The sequence below is a fragment of the Amphiura filiformis genome, chromosome 19 (genome assembly GCF_039555335.1).
Source record: "Amphiura filiformis chromosome 19, Afil_fr2py, whole genome shotgun sequence".
Lineage (NCBI taxonomy): Eukaryota > Metazoa > Echinodermata > Ophiuroidea > Amphilepidida > Amphiuridae > Amphiura > Amphiura filiformis.
The window spans coordinates 26,533,017-26,551,378 of NC_092646.1; the positions used below are offsets into that span (position 1 = coordinate 26,533,017).

Sequence of the window (18,362 nt, forward strand, 5' to 3'; positions counted from 1 at the left end):
AATTGTCAGGAATAAAATATCCCAAGTCGGAACTAAGCAAAATTTCACTAAATGCTAGCTGATAAAAACAGTACTAATATAACAATGTCTTCGAATAAAAGCTACCTCATATTTTTCGTCAAAAGGCAAAAATATAAATTTTCTTTAAATCCTCTAAATTCACACTTTGGAATTACCAACTTGGCATCACTAAAGTTCCGAGCGTTCTGAAATTGCCGATTGCTCTTCGGGATCGTTCCGTACAAAACCGTATAAGTTCGTTTTGAACCGAGTTGACCCGAGCTGAGAACCCGGAAGTTGAAAGGTCAATGCCGCGGTTGTTTTGAAAACAATCTTGTGCATTGCATAACAATGTCGCTTGAAATAAACAATGAGGACCTTGAGACTTGGCGTGCAAAAGTGGCAGAGTATGGAAATCGTGTTTGGGAATCACATAATCTTGCTGAGCTTAAGATTTTCTTATCGAATTTGCAACAAACCATTTTGAACTCAAAAATAAATGATGATTTGGTAAGCTTAAATTTCATTGACATTGTCTTTGAATTTCGTTTATTTTTAATATCATGACATTCATGATGATATAAATAGTACCGGCATAATCAGTATACTACGAATTTTTAGAAGTCTCTGCGTTGTACTTGCTTGGTACAATAGAAATGGCCACATTGCTTCAGTCTTGTTATGGCGTTAATGAATATTTCTTCCGTACTCCAATGGTTCCAACGCGGGGGGGGGGGGGTCACTCCCATTGTGACCTGTAGCTGTACACCATCCGCGATAATGAAAACACGTAAAAATGGTAGTTTTTCGTGGGTAAGCACGATACGCGCGTAACGCGTTTAGGGTGTCATAAACATGAAATATTAGAAAAAAGGGTAGCTAATATGCGGAAATGAAATTTAGGGTATGAAATTTGATACAAGGAATAAAATCCATGTTTAGGGTGTGAAAACACCTGTTTAGGGTATTGTTTTAGCCAAGGGTTAAATCCTTGTTTAGGGTGCTTTTCAAAAGTTGATTATCGCGTATGGTGTACATGCCACAATGGGAGTGACCCCCCCGGGTTCCAACATGAACGTGATAGTCTCCTACACAGCCAGTTCATGGATCGAATCCATGACCATGGGTTCCTACAGTCACTGATGACCGATGACCAGGCCGATAACACACATTCGATGGGTGTACACAGCCAGATTGTGTCGGTCTAACGCTCATCGATCCTAAACAAACACATGATAGCCACAGTCTGGTCTGAGACTAATTTTAAACGCATGCGCAATGTTTATATCCGTTTAGCTGCACTGCTCATGCGTCATGCTGATCAGCGGCATGAAAGTATGAAACCAGCATTAGACCCGCTATTTTGCCATACTGTGCGTTCTGCTCGCTAGATACAGTGGGTGAAAAAAATTACTTTTTGTTGATGTTTGTCAAACAAAATTTTCGATAACTGGTCATACATGTACTAGGATTTCAATTTTTATTAATGAAGTTCCATGTTTTGAGGAATAGCACAGCTTTTTTCGGGAAGTTTTGAGTTTATGCGGTGTACACATGTAGGATCGCAAGGTTAGTGAATTTGTGATGAGGTTTTTTGTTTTCAACGATCCGATAGTAGGATACGAGACTTAGGCTAAAGAGGTATTGCGCATGCGCGGTGGTGTTCTTGAATTCGATGGTATCGTTTGAGACTGTCTTGGTACATGTACATGCCAGCATGCCACCCTGTCTTTTTGACATTTTCTGGCCTGTCAGTATCCAATAACGTCATAATGATTAATGGAGATACTGAATTACAGTTACTGGAACTATGTTTGACCTAGCCTGTACACACACTTTCAGTTTCACACATTGAATTTGTTTTGCGCACTTTCCACATGTTTGGGGAGCATATTTTCTTCAATATTTTGACAAGTTGATGTTGAATGTTCTATTCTAATGTCCTTTGCTAAGTAAAAGTTTGTCCAACTTTGTAATTTCAACAAGGAATATTTATTCACTTTGCCTAAGAACATTATCTGAGTGGAATTTGTTGCCTGAGGAATTAAAGCTGGCACCTGATATTGGAAAAATAGTCTCTTTTTTTTTCTCTTTCTTTTTTTGCTTCTTTAAAACATAACATTCTTGAAGGAAATGGGACAAATAATGAAAGAATAGATACCTCTGAGTTACTATTTTGTTAATTCAAATATATTTTCTTCATGATTTTCTTGAAGTGTGACTTCTTTTCTTTGCAGAAACTAGCAGTGAATTTGAAAAGATTCCCCAATCTTGGACAGTTTTTGGCAGACTTGTGCAACAGTAATGACATTGTTCTAAATAGTAAGCAATACAATGTACATGTATCAAATTATTATAGATATTCTTTCCATTAATTTGTGACTAGTTAGAATTTTAAAAGTCTGCTTGAGTATTCAACCTTAATAGTGGCCTGTTAGCTTTTTTGACCTGCACATCTGTTTAAAAGTCGTCTCCTTTCAAAGCACTTTATAAGCATGAAAAATTGTAAAATGGTACTATTTGTATCAGCAGAATCAAGTCATTCCAGTAGCTGTAGCACTTAACATTAACTAGGGGGTAAAAAAATCGCAGTGATTTATTAAATGGTGCGCTATATGCACAGGCATAACAAACAGACGTTGATCCACAAGCCTCAACAATCAACATACTTTACAGGTTGTCGCTGACCATTACGGCCCCATATCATTCCATAAACCATTCAACAACAATGACACTCATTTCGGCACACGCAATGTCTATCCTTGTTTAGGGGCAAATTTCAAACCAATTCCTTGCTTAAGGTGTTTTTATTTCAGTAAAATCCTTGTTTAGGGTTACTTTGACACATTTTCGACATCCTAGCTTAGGGTCATTTAAAAAAAAATTCAATTCACACAAATGCTTACAACTTTTATACATGAGTGCCCCCGGCATCCCCCTGAAATGTTGAAAATTCCAACCCAAAAGATCAGTTTTGACCAATATTTTAAATAGGTTTCTTTACAAATCTGACTTTTCACCCTTTCTCTTATGGTATAAAAACTGTTTTTGTACAGGCGAGATATATGACCTGGTGATGCGATGTGTGTTACTCTGGTCAGTGAAGAACCCGACCAATGCATTTGAAGAAAAGTCTACATCGTGGGCAAGGGTAAGATTAAAATGTAAAAATTATTTAAGGGGGTACTACACCCCTAGCCAATTTTTTGCTTATTTTTGCGTTTTTCTCAAAAATTATGGCGCATTGGTGACAAGTAGGATATGTATATTATAGGGGCAAGGACTACAACTACTGCACTGAAAATTCAGCAACTCGAGGCAAGTAGTTATTGATTTATTGATCAAATATTGGTTTTCCCTCATTTTTGACTGTAACTCCACAACTGTTGTCTGTGCTGAAATACAATTTCCAGTGTAGCAGTTGTAGTCCTTGCCCTATAATATACATATCTTACTTGTCACCAATGCTCTATAATTTTGAGAAAAATGCAAAAATAGGCACAAAATTGGGCAGGTGTAGTACCCCTAAGCTAATGGTGCCAATGTAAGGTAAGCACAGGACGAAAACACAATTTTGGAAGCCAAAAAAAAACGCACCTCGATTTTCAAAAAAATAAAACAAAAAAGAACCAAAACTTAAAATTATTTAAGCTAATAGGGACATTGTTTGTTTTTTACACAAAAAATAACTTCTTTAAAAAATTTGTTTTGGAAACGACGCAATTGCACCAAAAACACAATCAATGACATAGATAAACATAGATTGCAGAGCACAAGCAAGTATATATTTTAATGCCATTTCGTTTGAAATCACACACAAACAACACTCTTCAAAATGAAGAGCGAAAATAAAACATCACAAAATACCACTTAGATGATGAGCAATTTTATTTCTAGGGTCTATGGAGGAATGATATTCACAATGAATTTTGTGTCTTATTCAGCTTCAAGCACAATATTGCTGAATAATGAAGGCAATCACATTCCTAAATCTAGTAAATTTGTACTGTTGCCACAGAAAAAAACCACAATGGTGGAATGAAGCCACCTGTGACACAAAAGTAGCATCTTTTCTATGGCAACCGACGGCACAAAACGTGTAACTGTGGTGATCAAGCAAAATCAGTCTGAAGTCAGGTATATTCAATTTTCATTTTTCTACTTTGATGTATAAAGCATTTGCAAAGCTACATTTTGCAGAAAACCCCATTGAAATTGGACAAATTATTCCGAAGATATGAGCAGTTGATTGGTTTCCAAAACAACAGGAAAGAGAAGAAATTATTTCCTTTTGTTTGATTATATCTCAAAATCAATATTTCCGACTTTTGACTGATTTTGCTTGATCACATCACAAATGTGCCCGCTTTTGTAATATTTAGTGTAAGGCTGGCATTTTCGGCGGGTAAACGGGTACCCGCCGATTATTACATTACCGGGTAGGAAATACCCTCCCGGTACCAAATTAAAATATTTTTATTTTTTCGGTTTTGTAGTGTCCCTGGACCTAGACCTAAATGCTAGGACCATTCATGGTTGACCTAAAAAAAAAAAAAAATTTTTAATATGAAAATTGATCATTTGTACTCATGTCATAGTCTATTAATGATTTCAAAATGCATTGAATTTGAATGCATTTTGAAATCATTAATAGAGTATATGACATGAATACAAAGTATCGATTTTCATATTAAAAATACAAAATATCTTGAAATTACCCAAAAATGCCAGGCCTAATTTAGTGTAATCATAACAATATGATGGCACACAGTGATATTAAATGTGTTTTAAAAAATGTGTCATATGTATCAACTTTGTTTATCTACACATGAAAAAATAAAATCCCTTGGCTAATTTAGTAATATTTGGTGCAGTTTTTTGTGTAACGTACGGTTTCATTTCATAGTGCCCAAATTTAATCTTACCTCATTGGTACATATAAAATTCAAGGTAAAAATTACCACAGGAAAACTGACCTGTGTAGGATTTTCCATATTTTCAACAGATATCCTATTCTCCCTTCATCAGTGGATAGTATCAGCTCTTGGTGGCATGGTGACAGCAATATATACATGTATATACTAATAAATGTTACTAGGTTGAAAATCATCATAACATATCATTATAATATTATCATCTTTTTTCAGACTCAAATAAGGAAAACTGTGTCATATTACAAGCAGGAGGACCCTTGTTCAACTCTTGCCCACACTATTGGATGCAATCCAGACAAATACAACTCTGAATCATGTAACAAGGTAATTCTAAGGGCAATTTTATTTAAAAGGAAGGTAATATCTAGATATATCTGGCATTTTAGGGTTACTTGATTGATGTTTTAGCAAGAAATTAAAGTTATTTTGATTTTGAGTTGTGGATGGTAAAATCAACTCCCAAGCCATCATCATGTAGCATGTGTGCAATGCAAGTATAGAATTGGAGGACCTGATTGGCTAATTGAAAAGCAAAGTCACATTTGCTAAGAAATGATAGAATATAGAATATCTTTTCAAATGTATTTGTTTAATTTTTATATTTATTTACTTTTGTTAATTTAAATATATTTGGATGCACCATCAGATAAATGAGTGCCATTGCTGTAAAAGTGATACCCAAATAAAAACTATAAACTAAACTATTGTGTGGCCATAACGTGACCCAGTTCTTTTTACACATAGACAGGACTTCCCGATTATATTGTTAATGTGATCACTGTGCACGCACCCAACCCTAAAAGACTTTAAGTTTCATAGAACTGTTTAACTTTATTCTCACCCAGGCCCATATGTAGGAGAGGAGGGTGTGGCAACTCCCAAAAAATTCTGCAAAGGTTCATTTTTTTGCTATTTTTTCCAATAAAAAGCTCCAAAAAAATCTGCAGTTTTCCTTCAAAAAGTCCACTTTTTTGAAAGTTTCGCACCCCAAAATAAATTTTGCATACAGGCCTGTTCTCATCCATTTATTGCTTTATTATTTTACAGATTTCTAAAGAGATAAGTGTGAAACTGCAAGATCTTCCACCATATACATGGGACAACATAGCTGGGTAATGTGGCAAACCTAAAAACATTTGAGTAGAACACACCCAAATTAATGCTATAATGTATGATGTTATATAAAATTGGTTAATTTTTTTCAAACCTAATTTTTTGGCACATTTACACTTAAATGTATAGGTGTTGTACTTGTACTTACTCTTTGAAGCATGCTGTACTGTGGATTGCCTCCTCCGGAATAATTTGGTCCTCCCTGTCGGCCTCCCATTTAAATGGAATCGGCCAAAAAATTTTTTGTCAGGTAAACAGTGCAATTTATATTTTGACATAATTGCCGTATTTAGACATTAAGTCCCTCATATGACTCCATATTAAACTGCCAAAATTATAATTGCCAGTGGGGTTTCTTTCACTTTACCTTATTATTTTGACTTAAAATGGACAGAAACTTTTCCTGACAGTTATTACCAATATTATTTCAGCATTTTGAGTAAAATTTGATGAAAATCATACATCATGGTTTTAACTTGCATTGTTCTTTAAAGTTATTGTAAGTCTTAATTATCAGTAAGTGTGACCCATACCCCTATATGAACAAACATTGCTATATACAAAGCACCCAACCAATTCCACACCTTCACATCTCACACACAGCACAAATATCAATATCAAAAGCAAAATAATGACATGAAAATCTTTCATAATCATGTAGGATACATTTGATTAAAAACCAATTTACCTGTTTTATGTGACAATACTTAGCTACTCTTATGTATAAATTAACATCTTCATAATTCTTACCTATTATACAGGATGATGTTACCATGCCGATCAATGTCGTGTGAGGCCCTGAGAGCATTATCCTTAAGATGTGTGCCATTACTGAAGGTGCCCGGTTCACATCACATCATAGAATCACTATTAGCTTGCCATGCAAGTGACAGCACCATGGAACCACTACACCCAGGCTTCCTCGATGCAGTTATAGAGTCACAATGTAATGCATACAGTGATGGACAATGCAGTAAGTTTGGCTATTTCAAATATTTGGTTGCAGTTAATTTCTAATTAATACCTTGGGGAAGTTTAGCTCAAGCTTAGGCTTTTAACACATATCTCAAATTAAAGGACCAGTTTGAAGAGAAAAAAGATATGAGGAATTGAGGTCAACCTGCAGACAAGATTGGGCTATTCCATTTAAAATCCACACTACCCCTGTGGAAGATTTAGCTAAAGTCTTCCACACAGGGCATATAAGTTTTGAATAGAATAGACAATTGGGTAACTTCCATTTGAAATACTCACACCAGTTGTGAATGGCATAGGTAAAGCCGTAATACAGGAGGAGTATGGGTTTCAAAATGATTCTGACCAATTACATTTGAAAAACATACTCCCCCTGTGGAAGATATTTCTAAATTCTTCCACAGGGGTAGTGTGGATTTCAAGTGGAATAGCCCATTTAGTACTTGTGCCTACACTTCATTTCACATTAAATCACACCAGTTCTTTTATGAGGTTGCGGCACAAGTGTGCTGACAGACCCGGCCGACAGATCACCTATAATCGGATACAGAATTAAAATAACTAGTTTACGTCTGACATCTTCTGTCAATCAAACTCGGGCACAGTTAGTTTACGAGTGTTTTGATGATTGAGTTTCTGTACTCAGCGGTAAAATAGCATGCCTTATGGTTAATATACAAACCATACCATAACGCAGGGTGTTACTTAGGACCAAGGGTCAGTCGGTCAGGAAAATAGTTTACTTTACCAAAAAATAACATTGTTTTTTATTTTCCAATGATTTAAACCCCCGGGTTTTAATCAAATTTCAACTTGTAGGTATAGAGCTGAGTTACCATTGTCAGACTGCTCTATGGAATAGATATCTACCAGCACTGGAGAGAGAAGTGATTTCATTGGTCAAGACACTTATCAAACGACAACCTTGGTTATCTAGGGAACATGCTGTAACTCTCATAAACTCAAGATTTCTGGTAAGTGAAAAACATGAAATATTTAGAGAATAAAGGTATTGTTTTTAGCCGCTGGAGTGCATCTATCATCTCGTGGCGACATCATTTTTGTTTTACGCCAAAAATAATGATGTCGCATGTTATATGAGACGATAGCAGCTAAAAACAATACCTTTATTCTCATTCTTAATTACTTTAATTCAAATAAATATATTAATCATAACTATACAAAATTTAATCAAATTAAATCCTACCGTTTACCTAGGGCTTAGAATCGATCAGTCCCATTGTTGCTATGCACCTCTGATTGGTTCAAATAGTGTGTACAAGTATTGCATCGACGCGCAAGCGCTAAAGTGTGTGATATCGTGTCATATCACATGGGTAAGAACAAATAAGATTGTAAGAACATTCTCAAGTGTTTAAGAATTTGGGTTATTCCAGTTGATATCCATACACTCCCTATGAAAGACATTTACCTTAATCTCTCACCCAGTCACTTTTTAAATGATTTCTTGTTCTTTTCAGCCTTTAGCCTGTTTAGAAAATCCAACCATTTATGCTGCAGTAGACAACATATTGCAAGCATTTGTAGAGAACACACAAGGCAGTCCAGATGTGTTAAGAATTATGGATTATTTCAGCCAAGCACTTCTACAGTGTTCAAATGATCACACTGCACAAAAGGTAGGATATCTTTTGCAGAAAATACTTATTTTTATCAATCGTAAAGCCACGTAACAAAGACTCAAGACATCTTGGAAACAGCCAAACACAGGAAATGGAATTGGGCAGGGCATATCAGCAGAAGAACAGACAACAGATGGACTACAGCAATTACTGTATGAAGACCAATGGTGGGAAACAGAAACCGGGGAAGACAGTGCAAGAGATGGAGAGATGAGATAGACCAATACTGGGGAACAGTAAATTGGTTCAGTAAGACAAGAGATAGAGCTACCTGGCAGAGACATGCTGAGGCTTTTGTCCAGCAGTGGACCGGCTGATGATGATGATGATAATGAAAGCCACTTAGTTTGGTTGGTTCATTTTTAGGGTTTGGTTTAGTTGATTGGAGATAAAAGGAAGGAAATATTCAACTTTATCAACATTATGTCCATGACAACATGTTTGTTTGATGATGTTCTGTCCTAATCATTTTTATGCTGCCTTGTTTTTCAGAAATCTTCTAGTATATGTCACATGTATCCATTGCAGTACAGGAGCTTGGTCAATTTGCTGTTGATATCACTGCAAGGTTAGTGCTAGGAAAATACCTGTGGTACCTTCAAAATAAATGAGTTATTTGCTGAGCAAAACCATTTTTCATTTTATTCAGGGTTGCCAACTTTTCAGAAATGCATTTTGCAACATATTTTTGAGGATGTAACAAGACAGAAATATTGTGTGCCGACTCAAATTTTTACCCATTGTTTTGTCGCCACAGTGCTCGAGAATCTGAGGAAGGGACAAAATTTGGACGCATGTGATATTTTACTACCTTAGCATGCGAATGTGTGAGAGTTGCTAGCCATGTATGAGATTTTACTACCTTCGCATGAGATTTTACTACCTTCGCATGAGAGTGGGAGAAAATACCCAAAGTTTGAGACTTTGAGCTGAATACATGAGAGTTGGCAGTGCTATATTCATATTCTTATTAATTACATTTGGATACCATATACTGGAAATCCAATCAAATTTGGACTTACTTTTAATGGCTACTCATTATTTTAACCCTGCTAGAAAGAATGTTGTTGAATCGCAAAAGAATTATTGTTCAATTTTGCCACAAAGTCAGAAATCTGTTTCTTGGTTTTTTGTTTGTTTTTCTATTTGAAGTCTTCAATAAAAAAGAACTTTTGGTTAATTTTTTCTCCATTGTGTTATCTTCAGGTTTGTCTATACAAAGCTGCTGTCTACATCTCCATCACATAGACAACATCTTAAACGAAATCACTAACACTTTCTCCCAGCACCAAATGAACCAACAAGAACTGTATGATCTCTGGCTGATACTCATCAAGTGGCCAACATGGTATTACAAGGCCATAGAAATGATACTGATTGCAGACTGGAACCAGAAACCACCAGGACTTGAAATGATTTGCTGGTTTAATTATCCATTACATAGTGAGAAACATGATTATTTTAAGGTCAGTTTACCCCTACACTTTAGACCATCGTAATTTAATAGTTTGTCTCAAAGCTCCTGTGCGCATTGTAAAATTGACCGCTTTTTGCGCGTTATTCCTGCTGGATAGAGTAAAAATTAATTATTTTTTCCAAATTCATCACACAAAAATCTCACATCTGACATCGTCAGATCAAATTCTTCAACGTGACAACAGTGAAACCTTCTTGAGGGATGGAAGGTGGTCTATTTTTCACCAAAAAAAGTCGTCCCACTGTGTGACAAGAAATCAAGTAAAAAAAAAGTGGGAAAGAAAACGCTTTCAGCATTAGATTTTCAACTTTGGAAGGGCTTTAAGATATAAATCTCAATCAAATTCTTCATCTTGACCAGTGAAACCTTCTTGAGAGATGAAAGGTGGTCTATTCTTGATAAAAGCTCGTCCCACAGTGTGATATGAAATCAAGTGAAAAAAGGTGGAAAAGAAAATGCTTTCCACATTAGGATTTCAACTTGGGAATGGCTTTCAGATGGTCCTATAGAGTGTATGCAATAAACCAACCGGAACAGTATCTAAGATAACAGTTCTAAGATAACTTAAGAGTGACGTCGTATTGCATACCGTAGGGCACGGTGGCTCAGTGGTTACGGCCTTGGACTCATAATCCGAGAGCTTGCTCGACGTGCGTGGGTTCGATTCCCGTCCCACCACCGTGTTGCGCCCTTGGGCAAGGCGCTTTGCCTCGCTTGCCTCACCCCACCCAGGTGCAATGGGAAGCTGTTAGGGGTAGTCACAGTCGTTGTACTGATGGACCCTGCGCCACTTGTAGGCTGCAAACGTGGTTCCGACATATTCTAATGACGGCGGAATAAATGTAAAGCGCTTTGAGGCTGTTTACGGCATAAAGCGCTATATAAATATCTACATTTATTTATTTTATTTTACCCTCTATTCATGAGGTTTTAAATTTGCTCTTGGGCTATTCCATTTATAATCCACACCCCTTCTACAAAACTCTATTTTGCTCAGGTTCAAAATTTCATTGTTTAGTCAAATCATTTGTACAAGAACTTACATTTCAATACCACAAATTCTTTATAACAATGAAATAGGTCATTTCAAGCACGATTTTCTCATACATGGAACTCTCACAGTGAAGACATTTTTATCAATTAAGAGTACAAGGTTGAATCCCCAAATAATCAAAATTTCAACATATGATGACCTGAGACTTTTTTGTTTTGTTTTAAACAACTGTAATGTAAAGACCACAATTTTACAGTGCACCCTTCTTTTTGTGACTAGATAGGAGCACACTAGCTAGGGAAAATTGATGTGCAGCGGATGAATTTGGGGGAACTTTTCATCAAAACTGCAAAATAATGGTAGAAAACATGTCGTTTCTGCATGTTACTCTGAAATTTCACATTTTTGGCTATTCAGCTTGGTATTTTTCAGTGATTTTTAAGCACCTTTTTCAGATGCCATACAACAAAATAGTCCCTCACTATTTTTCCAAGCACCTCCTGGGAGATACTGAAGGGATGCTGCAGCCAAACAAAATTGTTTCGTTTGCCCAAGATCGCAATAGTTGGAGAAAGCTTGTAATCACCTGCTCTGCAGTCGACTGATGATGATGATGCCCAGCTCTAATTAATGGTATTTAACCTTTTACAGGTATCTAAACATACATTTTATTTATTTTACCATTTTATTGACAGAAAATAATGACATCACTAGGCGGTTCACTACGTCAACTTGTCAAGCAGTCAAATTTCCTGATGACGGATTTGAAAGATGCGGTGTTGTTAGCCAATCAGAATGCAGAGTGTAGTCAGGTGATGAATGTTATTCAACCCATGTGTCAGATGCTTGTTATGTATTCCAAGGAAGGCTGCAAGGTGTTGCAACACATAGTAGATATGGTAAGTGTGTTTATGTGTGAGAGGGTATTTGGAAACACAAACAATGACAAAAAAGGTTGTTTGCTTTATATCCTTGTCCGACGGACCGTCTCGGCAGTCCCGACCGTAGAAGGTTTTTTTTACAATTTCCCGAAAAACTTTTCGTCTGCAAAACGGAAGACATAATAGAAATGTTGTAAAATACCATTTCCTGCACATTTCGCCTGTCCATTTGTACCTGGCTGAGGGTTCAGATATCTCATGCATCATCCTCAGCATCTACACAAATATAAAGTAAAACATTTTTAAATATAAAAATGCAGTATTTTAAGTTTGCCAGACATGTAGCCTACATGTGAAATAAAGTAGGGTTTACCTTGAATTTGTCTTTGGTGGAAATTCTGTGGTCAGTGAGTGTTTTATATACAAACATGTACTTCACATTATGCTTTTCCCGACCGACTGACCCAACTTCTGAAAGTGGTAAATTAGACTTATCATCCTGTTAAATTAACATGTTTTTTTAAAGGTCAGAGTTTTAATTCCTTCTTTCTTGTTTTTCATTCACACAGGCACTTCAAAACAAGGGCGACGCCAATGTAACACAACAACTACAATTCTTAGTTGATGCTGTAGAACTCATGTACCATCTCAACAGTCACAGCAAATGTATTGCCAGCTCCCACATCATAGTCAAGCAACTCCAAGACTTGAAAAAAACTTGCCTTGATAATATACTGTCTGCTGGGGATCGTGATCGCACGTTGCTGAGATGGGAAACAGATCAAATATTACAGTCTTGTGGGTTTGCTGAGAGATGCTTGCAGAAGTGGTCTGTGAATAAGTGATGAAAACACAATGGATGATATGTGATGCGATCAAGCAAAATCAGTCGGAACGTTAACTCGGAAATATTGATTTTGAGATATAGCCAAACAAAGGCAATACCTCCTTTTGTTTCCTCCTGTTTTGGAAACTCTCTAATTACACATATCTTTGGAACTGGTTGTTCAATTTCAATGGAGTTTTCTGCAAAATACAGCTTTGCAAATGCTTTTTACTATCCTATAAGAAACTGAAAATTCAATATTTCCGAGTTCCGACTGATTTTGCTTCATCGCATCACATATGTGTACATCCATATAAAAACAATGCACTTCTCGGCTGCTACATGTGTCTCATTTCACAAAATAGCTGGAAATAAATACCAGACTCATCTCAAGTAGGTCACTTCAAATCAAATACGGTTTAAGAATACAGAAAACATTCCTTAACTGTGTGACTTGGGGATAATTTGAAGTGACCTACTTGAGATGAGTCTGGTATTTATTCCTAGCTATTATGTGAAATGAGACACATGTAGCAGCCAACAAGTGTATCCTTTTGATATGGATGATATGGATGTACACAAATACGCAAAAGAAAGGGACTAAAATGAGTACTTAAATGGGTGCGACCCGATTGACTGCCTAATCACCTATTTTTCTAATATCAGAACTGAGATGTTGAAATCAGAAGAAAACTCATATTTTACTGATTACCCCAGTTGAATTCAGTGCCCGAGATGAGGTAAAACAAAGACACTGGAACAAAGAAAATTGCTAGTTCATAATCATTGTCAATGTGAGCAAAAACGTGGTCAATTGTTGAAACCACAACCGGAAGTCTGCACTCTCCTTGGGGCATTATTTTTTATATAACACTCAGGTAGTGCATAATACTTTTTCATATATTCTTATGTATCACTAGTTGAAGTCGTACATTAATATCAGAGTACATTGCGGCTGTATTAAGCCTTCATTTGCCCCAAACAGGGCTAAAAGGTGCTTTCTCAATAAATGTTCAATGTTTAACACATTTTTTTCACACCAAAACTGCTGGAGCAATATACAACTCAAAATTTGGAAACATTATTTTAATGGTAGACCTCAATGTAATACAGAAAACAGAATATGACCATGTCCCTTTAACAAGCTCAACTGTGAGGTACCATGGCTCATTCTTAAACACTTGAGAATGTTCCTGCGATCTTATTGGTTCTTGCCCGTGTGATATGACACGATATCACACGGGTCAGCACGTATGCATCGACGCTATACGCTTACTTGCAATTTGAACCAATTGGAGGCGCATAGCAACAACGGGACTGATCGATTTTAAGCCTATAGGTATAATTCCTTGCAAAATGTAGGATTTACTTTGATTAAAATTTGTAATACTTATCATATTTTACTTGAATTGAAGTGTTTAAGAATGAGAATAAATGTCGCCCGTGTTATATGAGACGATAGATGCACTCCAGCGGCTAAAAACAATACCTTTATTCTCTAAGTATTACAGGTTGCAACTTGTGAGGTTTAATTAAAGGAGTCTTCTGTGATCTTCCTTTTATTCAGTAGATATCCATGAAAAACTGTATTCCCAAAACTTCATCAGTTGATTCTGATTTTGTGTGTGTGAGTTCTGCATGATCATGTGTATTACATAGGCTCCAAAGGACACTGTGTTGTAATTTTGTTCTGTTTAACCAGAGAAGATGTAAAGAAAGGAGATAGATCCAGCTATCCTCAAACAAAATATGTGTGTTGCCGCTCATTCAAAAGCAATCACGCTATTTAGGTTTAACAATAAAATACAACAAAAGGGTTCGAACCCATGACGGGTGTGATACACAAGTTGCTGCTTACTAGTTTTAGGGAAAGGTCAGTGTCTGTATACCAGATCCAGATCCTAACATCCAGTTTATTTCAAATAAAATATGACCGAAGTTCCATGGCAAATAATAATTTTGCACGCTTGGTTACGCTTTCAACCTCTACGATTTATGATACAGACTATTTTTAATTATCAAAATATCTTTATTAGGTTTGCAGGAAATGACAGGAAAATACATAAAACAATAAAATATAGATGATCAAAAATCATCCCTTTTCTAACAAAATCCTAAAACACTCTCCTAAATAATTAATATATGTTCCAAAAATGGGCGGATTTTTTTGGAATCTTTACAAAACTACATTTCTTTCTTATAGTATCCACGTGTGGTATCCCTTCAGAGCAACATCAGGTACTTAACACACACGTGTCATACAAGGAATTCTCTATAGAAACATTGGATATGGTTTCAATTCTGGAGTGAAAATTAATCAACCGTAGTCGGCAACACACATCACATCAAAGGCTACTTTCAAGTAGATGTGTAACTACATGAGAATAAAGGACTATGAATAGGTGCGACAGGATTACCTACGGGATTATCTCAAGGATATAATTCCGTTCTCCCTCCTTCTTTTTCAACTTTCCTGGTTTAACAGAACATACCTGCTCCACATCAACAAGCATGATTAAATTCATTTCATCACAATAGCTCATTCCAATTCATAAATGACAGTAAATAATTTGTCTTCCGTAATCTCATTGTATGCAATCATTTCCAAATTCAACAGCTTCACATAATTCGAGTTACATTTGTCATTTGTACGGTTAATTGGGACATCTATGCTTGGTTGCTTGCTCCAAAAATGCCAAAGTGACCCAGCAAACACAAAAAAGTTTTTAAAACAAACATGTTTGGTTTTGGTCAAAATGTTTAATAACATTTAAATGTAGGGTTATATTAATGTCACAAAAAAGTTTTTAAAAGGTTTTATACGAGAAAACACTACAACCTTTTTAAAAAATATTGTCAAAATGCTATTGTAAAATATTTTTTGCAAAATATTTTATCAACTCTTAATAACATTGTCAGAACATGTCAGAATGTTTTGCATTATATTTTTGAAAATGTTTTCTCAATGTTATTAAAACGTTTTATATTCTTCATACAACCTGACATTTAAATGTTTTCTGTAAAACATTTTGTGTTTGCTGGGGGGTCCCTTACTTGGGCAAATAGAGTTAAGTGTAATATTATATTAGACAAAATAAAGGAAACCGGAAACAGATTTGATTGGTGAACTGGAATCGTGGTATTTATTCCATAATATTATCTCAATCGCTCATAAGCCAAATCCTCACACAATTTAACCATACTGCAGTATTTTATATTGTTAATTCTACACACTTCCGTTGCTGGGCACGCCAATCAATGGGGCCCAGCTTAACTATTTCATATTTATTCAAATAGATTTCATGCCACTCGCTTGTTTGTTTACACCTCATTCTCCAGTAAGCTGATCAAAAAGTAGAAACAAAATGGCTGCTTATTTTCATGCCTTGCGAGATTTGAAACCGCATGAGAAGAAAACACGAAATGGAAAAAACAGTTAAAGCAATGTACATGTAAGCCTATATATGGATAGACAAAGGCATATATATCTAGTAATTTTTGTAAAGACCTATCAAAAAGTTGTTTCATTTCTCGGCATAGAAAATAAGTTAGCAAATCTGTTTCTACTTTTCACAGCATCTTTTGTTTATTGAATCACCCTATTCTGTACACAATAATAAAGAAAAAAATACAGTTTTTGTTTAAAATTCCACGAACAAAGCTTTAAGCCAAAGGGGAATGTATAAGGTGTATTGTTGACATTTGACAGGTATACAATTATACGGCAAAGGGGTGTATCTAACATAAACGTTCCAAACATTAGCTGTAGGCTGTCACCTTCAAACATGATCGCTGTTCAGTAAGCTTAGCATAATGCCAAGTAAGTATTATTGTGGTCATCATCGGCTTGGTAGTATACAGTCCACAACTTCCCCCCTAATACTTTTTAAAATAAGTCGAAAAATATTTTACGAAATATAAAAATGTAAAAAGATATGTATAGCCCTATTTGTTTTACCCCTGTGGACCAATTTATAGTGTCACACATCATTACGTTCAGTCACAATGGTTAATTGTGTAAGAAAAGAGGCTGTTTTAAAAGTTGCACCTGGGTCCATAGCAGTCAGGTTTTCTTTAACAAACACATGAATAGGCCTGGCCTACTGTATTGTTTGAGATCTGACTCCTATAGACTCGGATAGCTACTTATATCTTTTTACAAGTTTGCATTTCATCAAATATTTTTCGATTTATTTAAAAAAGTATTTAGGGGGGAACTTAAGTTGCGGACCCTATATTATGATTATACGGGTATTGGGAAGGCGCATGGAATATATCAATGACTCAGCAGCACAAAGATGTATCTCCATTACCTGCTGTGTGTATCATTGCATGTGCTAAAATAAAGCAACATTTTACCCAATGGATAGTTCATGCCCTATGAGTGCATACACAATATATGAGTAAACTTCTTGAGCTATTCCAGTTGAAATCCATACACCCTCTGTGGAAGACATGACCTTAATCTCCCACACAGGAGTAGGTTTCAAATTAGACTTCTCCGTAGTCCACTTGCCAATTGTGCACTACTCTGGCTATTACATTTAAGCTTAAAACTCTGATTTAATTAATGAGTGCACAATTGATAGATTTTCACAACTGATCTTTTCAGTCACCGTCGCCTCTGTTTGTTAGCTTCCCAAGTGGACTACTGACTTTGCCTTGAGAGTTAGGCCAATTTCTGGCCTAACTAAAATTGGTGATGATGTAATGCATCTTTAAAAATGAATCTGGCTTGTGATTGGTCACCCAGATCTCGTTATTGTTTAAATCCTCCCGACGCTGCACTGGTACCATTATAACTATACATGGTACACAACTATCTAGGGAATGCGGCGCTTTTGTGCTGGTGGATGAACGTATGCATCTAGCGCGTATTGTACCACCATGCTTAGTCTTGTGGTTAGATTTTATTGATAAACAAGTATGATTGACAGTGTGTGAGTCCCGGGGTAAAGTTCTGCTTAAAAGTGAAAATCCATAGTCGGTTTTTCGGATAATAAACTGGCAGATTCTAAAATTAGAATTGTTCAGTATTGAAGTGTCATTATAATTATGCCATTATGATATGTTGCATAATATAAGCCTACGTAGGGCCTATACTTTACTTTTACTGTCACAAATATAATTATATAGCCTAAACTTTTTCATAACCATTTTATACTAGTATTTTGATGTAGGCCTACTAAATATCAGTATAATTTCGAGTTCAACTGAATGCGTTCATCATGATTAATAACATTTTTATTTATCAAAAATCGACTATGGCATAGTCTAGTTTCAAATGGAATCACCCATTCAGGTAGCCCCATTTGTAATTCACACTCCCTGTGGGATATTAAGGTCATGTCTTCCATATAGGATATATGGATTTCAACTGGAATAGTCCATTCTTGTCACAGGCAATCATACACACAGACACTAACAGAGATAAGACTTTCTTCCGCAGAACCATCAAATTATATGACTTGTGGCACCACATGTAATGAAACATGGAATACGCTTTGCTTTTTCACCCA

General features: G+C 35.9%; 1 protein-coding gene across 1 annotated transcript; it reads left to right on the forward strand.

Annotated features, from left to right (window-relative positions):
• Positions 1-45: 45 nt before the first annotated feature.
• LOC140141114 (Fanconi anemia group C protein homolog) lies at positions 46-15,091 on the forward strand. The gene is made up of 12 exons (XM_072162899.1): positions 46-510; positions 2,238-2,322; positions 3,057-3,151; positions 5,148-5,258; positions 5,982-6,046; positions 6,809-7,020; positions 7,842-7,996; positions 8,504-8,662; positions 9,158-9,233; positions 9,872-10,131; positions 11,832-12,035; positions 12,587-15,091. The coding sequence occupies exons 1-12, from the start codon at positions 352-354 to the stop codon at positions 12,860-12,862; spliced, it is 1,857 nt and encodes a 618-aa protein (XP_072019000.1). The 5' UTR covers positions 46-351; the 3' UTR covers positions 12,863-15,091.
• The last annotated feature ends 3,271 nt before the right edge of the window (positions 15,092-18,362 follow it).

Coding starts and splice junctions, on each gene's coding strand:
- LOC140141114 (XM_072162899.1), top strand. CDS start 352: ATGTCGCTTGAAATAAACAATGAGGACCTTGAGACTTGGCGTGCAAAA. Junction 7,997..8,503: donor TCATAAACTCAAGATTTCTG/GTAAGTGAAAAA, acceptor TGTTCTTTTCAG/CCTTTAGCCTGTTTAGAAAA. Junction 8,663..9,157: donor ATGATCACACTGCACAAAAG/GTAGGATATCTT, acceptor CTTGTTTTTCAG/AAATCTTCTAGTATATGTCA.